The sequence below is a fragment of the Genypterus blacodes genome, unplaced genomic scaffold (genome assembly GCF_046128005.1).
Source record: "Genypterus blacodes isolate CSIRO-AG114 ecotype Tasmania unplaced genomic scaffold, CSIRO-AGI_Gbla_v1 ptg000438l_1, whole genome shotgun sequence".
Classification (NCBI taxonomy): domain Eukaryota; kingdom Metazoa; phylum Chordata; class Actinopteri; order Ophidiiformes; family Ophidiidae; genus Genypterus; species Genypterus blacodes.
The window spans coordinates 2,399,342-2,414,799 of NW_027467208.1; the positions used below are offsets into that span (position 1 = coordinate 2,399,342).

At 47.0% G+C, this 15,458-nt stretch overlaps 1 protein-coding gene across 1 annotated transcript in view; it reads right to left on the reverse strand.

Moving 5' to 3' along the window:
- Positions 1 to 15,458, reverse strand: part of ctnnal1 (catenin (cadherin-associated protein), alpha-like 1) — a 38,122-nt gene that overhangs the window by 1,594 nt on the left and 21,070 nt on the right. The window contains exons 2-18 of the mRNA XM_076139437.1: positions 13,760 to 13,949; positions 10,652 to 10,839; positions 9,822 to 9,941; positions 8,737 to 8,826; positions 8,218 to 8,388; positions 7,234 to 7,434; positions 6,032 to 6,118; positions 5,613 to 5,771; positions 4,675 to 4,767; positions 3,928 to 4,078; positions 3,097 to 3,134; positions 2,959 to 3,009; positions 2,542 to 2,696; positions 2,212 to 2,260; positions 1,893 to 1,949; positions 709 to 828; positions 80 to 163 (exon numbers count right to left, since the gene is read on the reverse strand). Coding sequence (XP_075995552.1) covers positions 80 to 163; positions 709 to 828; positions 1,893 to 1,949; positions 2,212 to 2,260; positions 2,542 to 2,696; positions 2,959 to 3,009; positions 3,097 to 3,134; positions 3,928 to 4,078; positions 4,675 to 4,767; positions 5,613 to 5,771; positions 6,032 to 6,118; positions 7,234 to 7,434; positions 8,218 to 8,388; positions 8,737 to 8,826; positions 9,822 to 9,941; positions 10,652 to 10,839; positions 13,760 to 13,949 — 2,004 coding nt within the window. The remainder of the gene's footprint in view (positions 1 to 79; positions 164 to 708; positions 829 to 1,892; positions 1,950 to 2,211; positions 2,261 to 2,541; positions 2,697 to 2,958; positions 3,010 to 3,096; positions 3,135 to 3,927; positions 4,079 to 4,674; positions 4,768 to 5,612; positions 5,772 to 6,031; positions 6,119 to 7,233; positions 7,435 to 8,217; positions 8,389 to 8,736; positions 8,827 to 9,821; positions 9,942 to 10,651; positions 10,840 to 13,759; positions 13,950 to 15,458) is intronic.

Genomic DNA, 15,458 nt, shown 5'->3' on the forward strand with positions numbered 1-15,458 from the left:
AGGGGGAGATAAAGATGAGTGACCAAAATAAACAAATCAATATCTGATCAAATACTTCTGAATGCAAGATGGCGGTCACCTTTCTGTTGAGCTTGTGACAGAACGGCAGGACGGCCAGAACCACAGCCAGGATCCCTCTGGTGGTCTGAATGGACGAGTCCACCTGGAGACACGGTGGGTTAAATTCAAGACACAGCAACGCTCTGCTAAACATCCGTCTAAACTGCATCCAGCAAAACACATGGAGGAGCCGATGCATATCAAAGAGGAGTCCAATCAATCAGCTGAGGAGCGGCTCTTCATCCTCTCCTTTTGATTCCAGCCCCCGCCTCTGCTACACACTGACCTAAGGCGGCTCATCCTCGCCCCACATGCTCAATCATTTCTCAGAGACGTTAATTATGCTCGCCCGTCGTCTTCAGTAATGGGGCTGCTCGCCGACGTCTCAAAGATTAGGCCGTCCAGCCGGTGATGAGGTAAGGAGGTCAGCCGGGCTCTATTGTGCGCTCGCTGTGTTATTGATGCACCGACGTTGAGGCGTTGATGCTGTCAAAGCTAATTACCCCTGAAGAAGAAACTAAGGCCTCTTCTCTACACACTCAGATGTTGTTCATTGAATGTGCGTTGTACAAAACAGGAGTCCAGACAAAAAGTCATTGATTTACACACAAATAGACAAACACACACGCACTCAAGCAGTGTGTGTACCTTCTGAAAGGTGGCAGTCTTTCCCTGCACGGGAGTTTTGGTGCCCGTCTGCAGAAGTTGGCATAACGCCACCAGTTTCTCCATCTCTGTCATCACCGCTGACTTTTCCTCATCAAGCAGCTGGAACACACAGGCACAGAGAGGGAGGGGTTAATATGTACAGAAGGGACCAAGTTTGGATGTAAATTGTGTAACATAGCTTTAGTCTGTAGCTCTCAGTATGGAGATCATTGATCGTCCTCGGTAACAGGCATTTAAACGATCACACACATGACACAGAAACACACACTCTGCTCCCCGGACTGACAAAAACCTCTTATACTTCAGTTCATTTGCCATAATAGCTTTGTAATTTGGGAGGCGAGGGCAACGCAGGTGTGTCTACGAGTGTATGAAGTGCTAGAGGACAGAGGGAGCGGAGGGCGAGGCAGAGGGCGAGCGGAGGCAGAGGGACTCCATTAGCACTCGCTTGTTTGATGTAATTAATCAGAACGAGCGAGGTAAGATGAAGAGCAGAGCCCGCTGATTATGAATTAATCCCGGGTGGCTACAGTCAACTCCCCCCCCTCAACCAACCCCCCCCACCTCATCCCCTCCATGCATGCACATGTGCACAAACACACACACACAGTGGTGACAAATGGAAGTCGTTAATGGCTGTCAAAAAGAGGCATTTAATTAAACTTGGAGGACATGGGAATGAATTTGAAGGAGGGGGAGGCCTGAAGGGAAGGAGGGGAGGCAGGAAGGAAGGAAGGAAGGCGCGGGGGCGACGTGTGTTTGCTGGATCTCAGCTCGGAGGAAAGGAGGACGGTGAAAGAGTGAGACAGCCTTAATTTCCTGCTCTCGCTGTGTGATTTATAAGGCCGCCTGCCCTGGCATCACGGTGCACCGGTGTGGGCAAAATGGGCGTGTGTGTGTGTGTGTGATGAAAGTGTAATAACAGCAGCAGCACAGGTGCCAGCGTACGTGTGTGTGCATGTGTGTATCCAGGGTGGGTTGTCAGCCCACCACTGTGCAAAAGAGAATGAGTGCTCTTCATGTTAGGACACCAATCTGACTCCAACAGAAACACAAGCATACAGTATAGAAAGGAAGCATATCTCTTGAATTTCGGATGTATTCTAATGTGTGTGTGTGTGTGTGTGTGTGTCTAAGAGATTCAGACTATGAGGATTCCATACCTGGGTGGAAAACGTGCGGAGGGATGAGCACAACTGCAGCCCCTCCTCTGAAAGCACCTAGAGAGAGAGACAGGAAAACACACAAGAGCACAAAACTGTTTACCTTTCCATCACAAAGCCATTAAAAAGGAAAAAAGAGAGAAAAGGACTCGCGAGAGGGACGGCGAATACATTTATTAAACTATTGATCTGAGCCAGTTCCCAGCATGCATTGTGCCTTAATGAAACAACGAATGCGCTCATTAACACCTTGGACAGAACGGGAGAGGAACACATAGGAGGAGGAGGAGGAGGCGGAGGGATGAGTGGAGTGGTATACCTCAGCTTGATGGAAGAGATCCAGGGTTGTTTTCAGCAGCCCCTCCCCTCTGCACAATCAATGAGAGGAAACACACCAAATGAGGACGAGAACGGACGCACGAGAACGCCTCACAATCAGTCAACAACAACAACTGTGACTTTGAGTCATGATGGAAAAGAGAAGTTGCAGTTGAAATCGCCTTGAATTTAAAAATGATGATTCTTTACTTTTCTTGCTTAGAGGAAACCTGCTGTCATTACCTCGTACTATCACTAGATGTCAGTCAAGGCGAAAACCCCCCAACAAAACTAGAAACGATCAGTTGAAGCTATGAAGTGTGTGTGTTACCTGGTGAACAGGTACATGTTGTAAGCCATGCTGGCCACGCTCTGGCTCTGTCGGACGATATCGTGCTCTTGCTCCTCCCACTTCTCCACCTCCACGTCTACGTCAGACGACAGCAGGCGGAGCTCCAGGCCCAGCTTAGCCATGCTCGTCTGCTCCTGCACACACAAACACACACACACACACGGTTGTCAACTGCGAAAAGACTTCAGAAGTTCCGTAATCAGCATCATCCTGTGCACTCCTACCGAACAAGTGACGCTTTCAACTCAGCACAATCGCAGCCCATTAGCATATGAACGCCATCAATTCTTCAAACCTGGTGACACAAGTCTCCTGAAGATGAATGTGCCGCTGTCAGGATCAGGCGCCACACGTGACATGAGGCGTCGGGCTGAGAGCCAAACGGTGAACGCTTACCTCTGCATCCAACTTGACAGCCTTGGCGGTCTTCAGGTTGGCGGAGAGTTTCTGTAGGGAAACGGGGAAAAGGTTCACTCAGAGGCACACGCTGGATGAGGGGAATATTCTGGGGGGATAAATCAGTGTGATACTCACTCCAGGTCTGGGAAGTGACAAATAGGGTCTTTTATCTCCTGAAAGAAGAGAGTTATTGTGATTAATCTGCTTGTTTGGTGGAATAAAATCAATTCTAGGCAGCAGCATAAAATAGCATAAAACCCATAAACACACTCTTATATTCCTCTGTTATGTATCCTAATGTTCCTTGGTTTGGAGACATTTCCGGCTGATTCAATTATGATTACGAATCACTAATGGTCATGAAGGTTTTGCCTCAGTCACTGTCCACCCGCCTCATATTTACAACATTCTGTCATAAACACGGCTTCAGCTGACAACAGGGGGCAATAAACTCAACCGCCCTGCTTAAAGTCGGACAATTAGGAGATATTTGGAGAATCATAAAAGTAAATTTGTCCACGTTATGTTTTTAACACATCGATTTAAGAGTGTGTGAGCCCCTCACACCCCAAAGAGCATGTAAACGTACTGAGCCAGAGGAGGAGGATAAACATCCACACACACAGAGGTGGATGTTTATTTCTTTTCATTAAACATTTAGGCGAAGACCACAACGATAAATTGTTGCTTTTCCCTCCACTTTGCTTTTATTAGAAGCTAATAAAGCATCCAGAGTTAGAGCAGCGCCTCAGATGTCTGCGAGGCTGATTTGTCAGACTAATAAGGCAATGACATCACTCCTCTCCCATAACAGCCACTGATAAATAAGTGTTTTTGGACATCCACAGGAAAGCGACGGGCAATATACTGTATCAAACATTACTTGTATGTGGTTAAGAGTATTCTGATAGTACTTATTATATATATTTACAGCAGTCTACTACACACACACACACACACACACACCTCTTCGGCCTTCAAAAACGTCATTGATCTCTCTCAGCAGCAGAGCCATGTCGCAGAGCTGAGACTCCCAGGCCTCACAGAACACCTCCAGGTTCTCCTTGGCGATCTTGCTGGACGGGTGCAGGGCCAGGGTCTGGGCCGCTGAGACGATCTGAGCGAGGGAGGACACGGGGTATGGGGGAGACAAGGGGAGGACCACAAACACCAAAAGAAGAAGGTAAGATCTTAGTTTGGTTTGGATCGTAGTTTGGTTTCATCCACTGAAGGGGATCAGGATTGAAATGTGTAATTTCTGACTGCAATCTGTGAGGAGACCGAAGTTGAAAACAATGCAAACACACACACCCGTCCCCTATAGTGTAGTATTTAATAGCCAATTACCCTCTGGGCCTCCTATTTATTACTGTGTGCAGAACAGAGAGACAGCCATCATCCCCCACGGCAACCCCACCACATACTGCCACGTTATTGATTGGCTGACCTTTGAACTTAGGAGCTCAGTCATTACTGCGAGGTCACGCGGGGCCTGACATTAGCACAGCGGGATGGGAACATTCTACGTCGGCCGATAATTACCGGGATGGTTGGATTCCAAGTGCAAACATAATTAGTTCTGGGAGGAAGGGAAGGCAGGTGGAGCGGGCGGAGGAGATGAAGTCTTCACTCTCCTTTACCGCGACTCCAGCTGCATGGGATCGTTTTGACAACACGGAAAAAAAGCGACGCCGCACGCTGCACTCCTTTTACCTGTGGGCCGATGACATGGAAGGTTTCCTCAGCGTGCACACAGGTGATCTCCAGCGGCTCCGTCCCAGACACGTGACCCAGCAGCCGACACGTCTGATGTACAAAGAAAAGAAATGAAGGAAATTAAGAAATATGAATCAAGATAAATATCGGATTTTGCGTTGTTTTTACCGTAAAGCAATTCATTCACCTAAATGTCGTTCAATCAAACTTTTTTAGGTCTTGGCACCGGTTGACCTGATGGTGGTGCTGTAACGCTCTCTTTCACGTTTAGGCCTTTAACTTTTGTGATTTGTGTCAATCATGAATGACTTAGTCTGTTGTGGTCAAACTTGGTGTACATGTGCGCCCGCTACGACAAATTTAAACATCAATCAGCCTGATGGTGGCGTTGTTGCTCTCTGAGTGCCTTCTGGTTTCGTCATTGTTCCGTCTTTGTATTTCTGAATCTGAATTCTGCTGCATTGATGTTTTTCACGAGCGGTTTCAAGAACAGTTGGCTTTTAAATATTGAGTGTATAATGCATTTTTTATTTTTGGCAGATATAAGCCAAATTAAGCCACTGTCATTTTTTTTCATAATACTCATATTCCTCCTTTAATGAGAGTGACTTAAAAGAAGTGTAATTATCCCCAAACAGCGGCTGATTGATGCTAAGTTCTGCTTATTATGACTGCAGTTAATGAAGCCTGCCTGCTCTTTTTCTGCTTATCTTAACAAAGCCACGTTTGTGAGCGTTAAGAGTTGCACATTTCATCTCAGGCTCTTTGTGTTTGCTTACATAAACAAATGCATCGTGGTAAAACAGCCATTCTCACTTGGAAACTAATGACAAACGACTTGACCTTAAGCTTCTCAGCTCTTTTGCCAAATCAGGAAGACTGTGGGATTGAGGGCGTGGGCGAATATGAACTTTAGCGCCCCTGTGCACACGCACCTCCACCAGCTGCTCCTTCTGCTCGCTGAACGTGCGGGCGTACTCAGACACCGCCTCCAGGTTCCCCTCGGCTCCCGCGGCTTTGAGAGCCCTCAGGGGCAACTGCTCCCCATGAACCTTCAGCAGGTCGGACGCACGGCTGACCGCCACTTTATGGAGCTGAGGGGAGAGGAGGGAAGAGGAGGAGACTGATGTGAGAGACCACAAGAAACAGATGAGTGAGAGGATGATTAGAGCAGGCGGAGGAAGAAAGTAGAAGACAGTGTAGATGACAGGTGAGCTGGATATGAAATAGAAAAGTGTGAAACTATCTACAGGAGCAGAGAGGCAATTTGAGACAGCGTTGTCCAGCCTCCGCGTCCTTATTCAGAGCGAGAGGGCCGACAGAGAAGACTGAGAAGCTCTAGCTGTCCACTCACCTCACGTTTGAGGTCACCGACACTCTGGCACGTCTTGAGAATGCCCACCTCCATGTCCTCTGTGGCCTCTTTGGCGTGGACAGACTGCTGCTCCGGTGAGGACAGGGGGACAAGGATGAGAGGGGAAGAGGGTGAATGTGAAGTATCAGACAAAACAAGGAAACACAGCTGGTATGAACGGCCACCGCAGCGGGCAAGTCTGGAAATTCCACTCTTGTCTGCTTTTTTGGATTTTCCAATTACGTTTGTCTTTGGGGCTCTGAACACAGAGGAGTTGGGTAAACAAAGGGATATGTTTTAAATATTGGAGGCCTATAATCCAAGCCATTTCCGGCTTTCTACCCCACTGGTCGAGTCAGAATAAAGCAATGGCCAAAACAAATTCTATTTCTTATTATTCTATTAAATATTAACCTTGCCACGACAAGAATTCAACTAAGCTGAAATCTGCGCAGCCTGAATTTCACAACTCGTTTTCTTTGCAATTTCAAGCCGCTTCAGTGTCCTGCTATTTTCATTTTCCCAGCTAACCTTCACTTTTCAATGGGCAAAACAAAGTACGACTGTACAATTGCGAGTCGGCAGTCACTCTCCGTGCCTCGCACACTGAAGGAGAAGCTGCAGTATAATGATGTGGTGTTGCATAAATCCATCTTTGAGGCCAAGGAGACTCAGCTTGAATGGCAGGAAGTCAGAGAACGCGATGTGGTGTTTTTCACTCCGATGTACGAGCGGCGGTAAAGAGTTATTCAGGTGAGTCATTAATAACTTGTTATTGTTCCGAGAAAAAGGCGAGCGCAGGGAGGAGGAACGATGGAGAGAGCGGTGCGGGGAGTGCGTGCGTGTGTGTGTGTGCGTGTGTGTGATTGGGTTCATGCAGATTTGGACCACTAAACTGCCATGTCTTTAAAATCTACACTCCAAACAGTGTAAGAGAGCTTTGTCATACATGTCTGCGTCAACCCCGTTACTATGGTGACACACTATCTTAATTCTCATCTGATTACAGCCTAAGGGATTATAAATCATTCGCAGTTCATATGAAGAAGTATTTAGGAATATATTAAAATCCTCATCATATTTTGGGATCTGATATTACTAATTTGTTCTGCAGTGTTGATCGTATACCAGTTTGTAATATGGCAGCATATGTGATTATGAGTTTGCCCGTGTGTGTATCTGTGTGTGTGTGGTGGACGTACTGCCTCGTTCCAGGCGTGCACCAGCTGCTGCGTATCCTGGCGCACCAGCTGGCACAGACCTAAGATGGCCTGTCGCTGCTCGTGACTGGTGTAGGCCGAGTCGGTGAAGTCCTCCGTCCGCTCCACCAGCACCTCCAGCTGACCGCCCACGCTCTGGGGGGACAGGGAGAACAGGTTCTCCCGCAGGCACTCCACGCTGGACTGCAAGAGGAGGAGGAGGGTTTCGGAATGGGGGATTTAGTGGATTGAAAGATTTGAAGGACAGGTGAGAGAGGAAGAAAGGTTCAGACGGTTACAACACAGAGATGATGATGGTGTAGTTAGGATTTGTTTGGAGATCCGAGTGGGTCGCTGACATTTTTGTGGATATTTTGGCTTTTACTTACTAGTTCACCTCATCAGTACACCAGATTTGATGGACATGTAATATGGATTCAGCCTTGGCCGGTCCACAGTAAACAGTTCACTGCCATATCTGCGCTAATGGACTTTTGCTGTATTATTGTATTTTTCCTTCGCTGTTCATTTTAGCACCTCACTATGATGACATCGTTTACATACAACACACTTTTAGGTTTCAGCTGCTAAAAGTGCTACAAAGCCACTTATTATAGATCGATAAGCATCACATGCCCTTTCATTCATTCATTCTCAATAGAAAAAGGGTGCTTAGTAATATTTTTGAACTTTTCTTTGCCCATATTTGTTCTAATGCAAATGCAAATACGACAAAAGATTCACACTGCAACAATATCACATCAATCCAATAATGATTTACTTGACATAAAGATGCAGAGTATAAAACATCTTCTGCTGTTTCCTGACAACAGTAAGCCATGTGAGGCTAATCTATAGATTGGCTTTAATGCAGAACAAAAGGATCACGGCTTGATGTCACAGGCCATCGCATCTCGGATGAACACCATTAATCTCCGGGCTCTGCCTCCATCTATATCCAGCTCAGTGTCTGACTTCTGATCCTACCTTAAAGTCCTTGATGCCGTTGTAGATGCTGGCCGGAAGGATCTTGTTCTCCCCGCAGCTCCTCGCCTCGGTAACAATCTCGATGACCTGCTCCAGGGCACAGCGCATCCGGTGGAACACGGCGTCTTTGTTGATCCGCGCCGACTCGCAATCCGGGTGCCTGAGGCAAGTCTTTGGAAGGGATTGCACGTGAAATGTCAAAGCCTTAAACCAGCCAGTACATTTCTTAACTTCCGTCTTTCTACACTTTTTTTCTAATGCAGTTATTCTCTTTCTTTCACTGTGTCATTGTCACCTGACTTATTCTCACATATTGACATTACATTACATTACATTACATTACATTACATTACCACCCTTCGCAGAGGGGGGAGCAATTAAGGGTTTGGTGCCTTGCTCAGGGGCACCTCGGCAGGGGCTGGAACCGGCGGCCTTCCGGTTCCCAAGCGGAAGCTGTACCCACTGAGCTACTGCCTCCCTGACATTAATCACTCGAGAGAGACCTGTAAATCCCTTTACCTTGGATGCTGTGAGGAGCATCATTGTGCATTTCTCCAACACTGCTCTGGCTGCGGCCATTCGGGCTTTCTTCTTCTCATCCTTCAAGTCCTACAGCACACACAGGCACAGGCACCACACACACCAGATGGAGGTACTTGATTTAAAACTTTATGGAGTTGGGTGGGGATGAATTCACAAATATGAGGCAAATGGACTAATTTCAAGCACCAGCTACTTTCCAGGTTATCCAATAAACAGAAACTTTATCCGAATAGCAAATCAGATCTGTGTTTGGCCCGTTGCTCCCCTCCATGTATTCCAGACAGCTTGAATTGGGTAGATGTGGATTTTGGGAAGAGGCAGCTGAGTCAACTCCTCTCCCGGCACTTTGCCACAGTTTAGAGAGAGACGACGTCATTATCCGTCATTATTATTGCCTCCGTGTTCGCCCGGCTTCAATAGAGGGAGATGGCAGATTTTCTAAGGGGCTGTGTTCTCGTGCATGTGAGCACATGAGTGGGAGTGAATGAGACTGAGAGATAAAGAAACGGGGAGGAAAAGGAGGAGAGGGATACAGTATGGAGCGTTAGCAGCATGGAGGAGCCTTGGAGAGAGATGTGACGTGAATGTCAAAACACAGGCCCCTGTGTGATTCTGAGTGAGGGATGTTTCTCTACGTAGCGGCAAAGTGCTTGAGCTGCAGGGGCTAAACGTATGCATGAGAGCAGGATGAACTGCCACTGACACTGCTGCGTTATGAACCTAAAGCTGGGCTGTTTCTTTCTGCCACTTTGAAGAAAAGTTTTGGTTTGGACCAATAGAGTCGCTCCAATCCTAGGTCAGCTCATATCAACATTCAGCCGTGATGTAAACAATCTTTCCTAGGAGCGTGAGTCATACCTCTTCTGCATAACTTGTTTGAGAAAAACACTTTTCCCCCAACAGATTTGCTGTGAATGTCGCTGATAAATGATCAGATCTTTCTAACAGGCCGCCTCTGTCTTTGTTATTTGTTGTGGTGCAATGTTTTAGCCAAACACTGCGTCACAGCCACGTAGAGGGAGGTGGTCTTTAATAGGGCCATTATTTTTCTTTATACTCACATTCTGTCTGTCTCCAGTGAGGTGGGCGAACTCCACCATCTCGTTGCCAAACTGGCTGAAAATCTGGACGAACTCCTGGAAGGTGCTGACTCTCTCCAGATGGTCCAGGGTCACCAGGACCTGACAGGAGCAAGAGGATGAGAGCGGTCTGTTGAATGGTCACATATGGTTCGTGTTCGTCTACTCCTCTCTCCCTGTAACTCGACAGAACCTCAATATTTTCTGCAGTGCGGGGAAGGAAAGTTAGCAGAAAGAGATGACAGGAATACCTACTGGGTGTTCCAAAAAGTTCAGTGTTTTGGAGAGTCTCTCTGCTTTCTTGTCTGGGATTAGTGGCTGCACCGTCCGGAAATAAAACCGGCTGACTCAGTAATAGCTAACCTGCTTCTTATTTAGCTGTTGTCTCTGTTGCAGCTTAATTTGGCTGCGGAGAACAGGCTAGCTGGCAACGCTAACGCAGCAGCTTTTATCCACGCCGGACAAAGAGGAGGAAGAAATGTAATTGTGTTTGCCAGTAATGGAGAGCAAAAGAAGGGGGGTAGGGTGCGTCGGCTGTTTGTCCGAACACGGCTAACCAGTCATGATTAGGCCGCCTGTTTCCATTCTTGGCTCGGTCCAGGGCTAAATTTACATCACAGTGTCTGGCACAGAGCGTAGCCAGGTAAGAGGCAGAGATGCAGGCGTGTGCTGCTTCACTTTAATTACCTCCCCAGCACTCCTGCAAAGAGCCACCGCTTATCTGTTCAGAAAATAAAAGACTCGGGATGGAGTTGGGCTGAGATGTGTGTGAGTAACGGAGAGACAAGAGCGTGAGTCAGGCTGCCACTTACTTTGTTCCGGGATGTGATTATCTGTTTGATGACGATGCGGTCGGCCAGGACCAGCACTTTAGTGACGGAGGAGAGGAGCATGCGGGCGGCCTTCACCATGCCCGTCCTGTCGCTGAACACCGAGGTGCGTCCGTCAGTCGGTGCTGGTACGGCCGGACCCACGTCTGTCAGCTGGGCGATGGTGTCGCCTGCGAGAGAGGAGAGGTGGGTGAGGTTCAACAATGGCCCCCGAACTCTGACATAACATAGAGACGAACAATACAGAACGGTTTTTGATTCCATGTCTAGTTGTAGAAGGTCAAGGTAGCTAGACATGAAGTTGTTCCACCACTCGTCTGAGTAGCTTTCTTCAGCTCTCAGTGATGCAACCACAAACAACATGTGAGTGTGTGCATAGTTTACATATTTCACCATTTTCATTTGTATATTTAACAAGAATACATATTTGGTAAGCCGTTTGTAACCGCTAGCGACCGTCGTGAATGTAGGAAAATCGTGCAAAACATCTTCAAGACTAAAAACTAAAGTGACCTATTCACAACTAAAATCCAGATGACTGAGCACTTTCGTTGACACATTCTCAGTCCGATGTTCCGTTGGCTGGGAGATGAGCTCAGAAATCTATGGATGTTTAAGAAGTGGCAGCAATATTGAGGCCGAGCTGTAACAGATGTGCCTGTGTAGTGTTCTGATGTTTTCCTGAAAGCCTTTTATGTTGGCTCCGGGATCACTCTGGCATCCTGTTAGCCAGTCTGTCACTCAGCCTTTCTAAACCTTTGGGAGAACTCGTGGTGCTGGACATGGTGGTGGTAAACAACAGGGCTATATTCAGCCCGGTGGCACGGCAGCTATGTTAAACTCGCTCCAGCTCCATTGGCATGCTTTTCTGAGAGAGACGACGGAGTTGACACACTTTGTTAGCATTCATTTTTGGGGTGAAAACAGTCCCCATCAACAGACAGCAAGACAGAGAAACTTTAGAGAGATGGGGACGGAGAGGCAGGACTCTATCGGGCTGTGCAGGCTGGGCTGTCTGTTTGGTTTGGCTGGTGCTTAAAAAGAAGCTGCGCTGACGAGCTGATTGTATCCGACAGGCTGCGTTTCAGTGCCAGCGCCGCTAACCAGTTGAAACATCTCAGCCCGCCTCACAAAGAATGCTGTTCAACCCCCCCTGACACAACCAGCGTGGAAAGCAAAGGCCCGAGCCAGCACCTCGCCCCCCCCTCCCCCCTTCTCCTCTCCGACAACCCCACCCCTCCACCCCCACCCCCGGTCCCAGCATGAATAAATTCCCAAGACTTTAAATGTAAAACAGAGCCAGCAAAACAGTGTGTGCTCCTAATCTGAAGGCTTTGCAGGGTATTTTCTGCTCGGCGTACAGAATGTTTTTCTGCAGCCGAAGCAAAACTTGAATTAATTCTGGATGCTTCTAAATCTTTCATGACCGAGTCCTTGATGTCAGAGCAGCACACTGATAAGCAATCAATACAATATCCTTCGTTTTTTGCCAACTTGTCTCCGGGCGTCTGAGGTTCTCCCAGGTCGCTACGCAGTCCGGCACAGATGGACAGAGGGGGAAAGGTCCGTGGCGTATTGCCTGGGCTGACCTGCCTCATTGGATCTCTGCACAGCTCTGATGATCGGTAGCATCTAATTAAACGAGCGCATTCAGCTTCTCTTTATTTAATTCATTATAGCACACAGGGCCTGGCTGATTAAACCCTCCCTGTGGCTAGGTATTAAGGAAATGTCAATCCTTTGCTAACCAGAGCTACACTTTCCCGGAAACCCTGAGGGTGTCACTCCTCGAAGACGATGTCTTCCTCGTCTGTAAAAACACCCCCAAACACACAGAGAAGGAGAAAAATATTTGCTCTCTTTTATCAAGGAAACCTTTAACAGCGTCTGTCAGGGGACATGCGAGGGAAAACTGGAAAAACACCTCACACACAAAAACTCTCGCTCTTTCTCTCTCTCTTTCTCCCTCTCTGTCTCTCTCTCTCCCTCCTCTTCTCACCAGCAGTCCCTTTTGTTTGAATTTCAGCCGTCTTAACACATCAGCACAGTGTGAGGATTAAACGCATTGCTGCACACGCTGGTTCCCCCAACATAAACCTATTATCCCTCTGTTGTGTCTAAATTCTTATCCTGTGTGATACTGTTTCACGTCTGTGCTATTAGCGGCTCTGCAGAGGCCTTGTGTGACTGTGGTAAGAACTAAGCTGCAAGCTATGGAAATGTGTTTCACCCAAAGAGTGGTGACAAGTGGCTAAGCAGCAGTTTAACATGTCTCATGAGTGTGTATTGTTACATGTTACAAGTGTTGACAGACGGAGGTAAAAAGCGATAAAACCTGTCTGTCTCTCCACTCTCAACTCCCCTTAGGGTCCAGACCACAGGTTGGGAACCTTTCCTCTCGAGCTTTATTTGTACTTTAGTGAAGGTTCATGTAAAACATCTCTGAGGACCCATGTAGGGCAAGGGTGTGTTAGAAGGAAGTTTGCAGAGGGAGAGATTCGTGGCTCACACCTCCCAAGGCCTGTGCGGCTCAGTGCGTTTCAACTATCGCTTGAACCGCTCGGACTCTCGAGGCAGGACGCAAATGTCCTCACGAGTTTAGACGAGAACGCTTGTGCGAAAGTTTCTGAATGACACCCCTGCAGCAGAACCGATTAAAGTAACACATAGACAATCCAGGGAGGCAGCCTGATGCTTGCTTAAGTGCCCAGGAGTTTCCTTGCCAGGGCCAATACACTCATTCCCTCCTCATACACTCTCAACAGCACCCTTGGGTAAAGCACTACTCTTTTTTTCAGCCCTCACAACCAACCTAATAATGACAGTGTCTTCTCTGGAACTCCTCCGGTGTAATATTGCCTGACAGGAAGGCTGTCCAGACTAATATGAACCTGATAGAATTTGATTACAGCACCATGCCTGAAGGTTCGGCCATAGTTTAACAACTAATACTGTTGCTGCGTGGACAATAACATCTTTCTTACTGGGTGACCTTATGAAGAGGTTGGCCATAATAGTCCCCATCCTGTTCATGAATATTATATACTAGATCATTAAAGAACATACAGAGATATAACCTTAGTGGCCTACCTGCTCTGCGGGCTTCGAAGCAAGCTTGGCCCATCTCATCCTTTAGCTCTTGGTTCTCCGCGGCGATGGCCTCCCCTACGGCGACGAAGCGTCCCACTGCCACACTCACCGCCTGGCCGACCCTGTGGATGGCTGCCAAGGTGCGCTCGGACTTCTTTGGCTTGTCTTTGTGGTTGATCAGAGTGGTGATCTGCAGGAGAGAAAAGACAGAAATCTTTGTCACTGCGTCGCTATATATTCAGAGTCCCCGATGAGGAACAATGTACCAGCCCACAAAGTGTTAGAGGAAATGAAAACAAGAAAATGCAATCAATCCTCTCTTTTCTCTCTTTTCTTTGTACTCGGGCCCTCTGTGTACAGCTACAGGAGGTGCTTTATAGTTAAGATAACCTTTTGCAATTCTCTGTAAAACTAAAACTGGCATAGAATTGGAATATCTTCTAGTTCCATGTCATATTGGATAAGGGAGCTTGTTGAGTCCTCCGTCTGCTTATCAGGACAGATGAGTTTCCTGTCTGTACAGCAACAAGTGGAGATAACTCCATAGACAGCGTGTTCATTTACTGTGTGTGTCAGGGAGAGGGAAAGTAGTGTGAACGCGTGAACCAACTCTCTTCACCCATTAACACACAACAGTCTAAGAAATACGTACTCTTGCCGGTAACTAGGGATATCAATTATGGATAGATACAGCCCAATTATCATCCATTATTTATTGATTGTTTCCATTCTCTCTCTCCAGCTGTTACCACTGTGTGTGTGTGTGTGTGTGTGTGTATTTGTGTGTGTATTTCAGGGAATGGTGGGTGATAACAAATGTGTGCAGCAGGTGGTCCAAGTAGGGGATCTTGACAGTAACACACACACACACATACACACACGCTGGTTCTGTTGTTCTCCTGGTTGTAGCAACGTTCCTCTTTAAATTAAACACACTCATGCTTTCCCAGAAATATATACTTTAGTTACAACCTTCAAAAATATAAGTCATTTTGATTTATGAGCATTTCTACAGATCAAACAAGCAAACTTATAGATCCAGTCCGTGTTTAACTGCGTTCATATGAAATGAAACAATATCTGTATGCACTGCAGGAGCGCTCTCTGCTATAGCTCCTCTTTAATAATATATATGCTGTACAAATATTAAATCTATGTAATTTAGTGTATTTCCTCTTAAAAAATGTGTGATCTTGAAAATACCAAATAGCTTCTTTAATGTTGGAACGTGGTTATTAGTTGTTATTAAGTAAACTCTCATGTCGTCGATCAAATCGTTCACTGCAACGCTCTGCCAAAACTCGGCTGACTCAGCGAAGCTTCAAGGCCCCTGTCCTGTGGGACGCAACCCACATTAAGACTGCTCATCATCCATCACCCAAACTGACAGCCATCATTGAGTTGTAAAGTTCTGCAAGCTGATTTTGACAATAATGCCGCAGAAGAAAAGCATCGACGCTCTAACTTAGCTGTGCCGCAGTATGGCCTGTGATACTTTGGGGGATTTGAACAAAGGTTAGGCACAGATGTGAGGTGGATGTAAGAGTAAAGGCTGCGTCAAAGGCAGACACAGAGGGATTTCATTATGACATCACATCAAAGGTTTTTATCTTCAAACCGGCGATCAGGACGTTTGAAAGTGAAACAGGGCGGTGTATAAAAGGCACAGCAGTGTCACGCACACACACACACACAAACA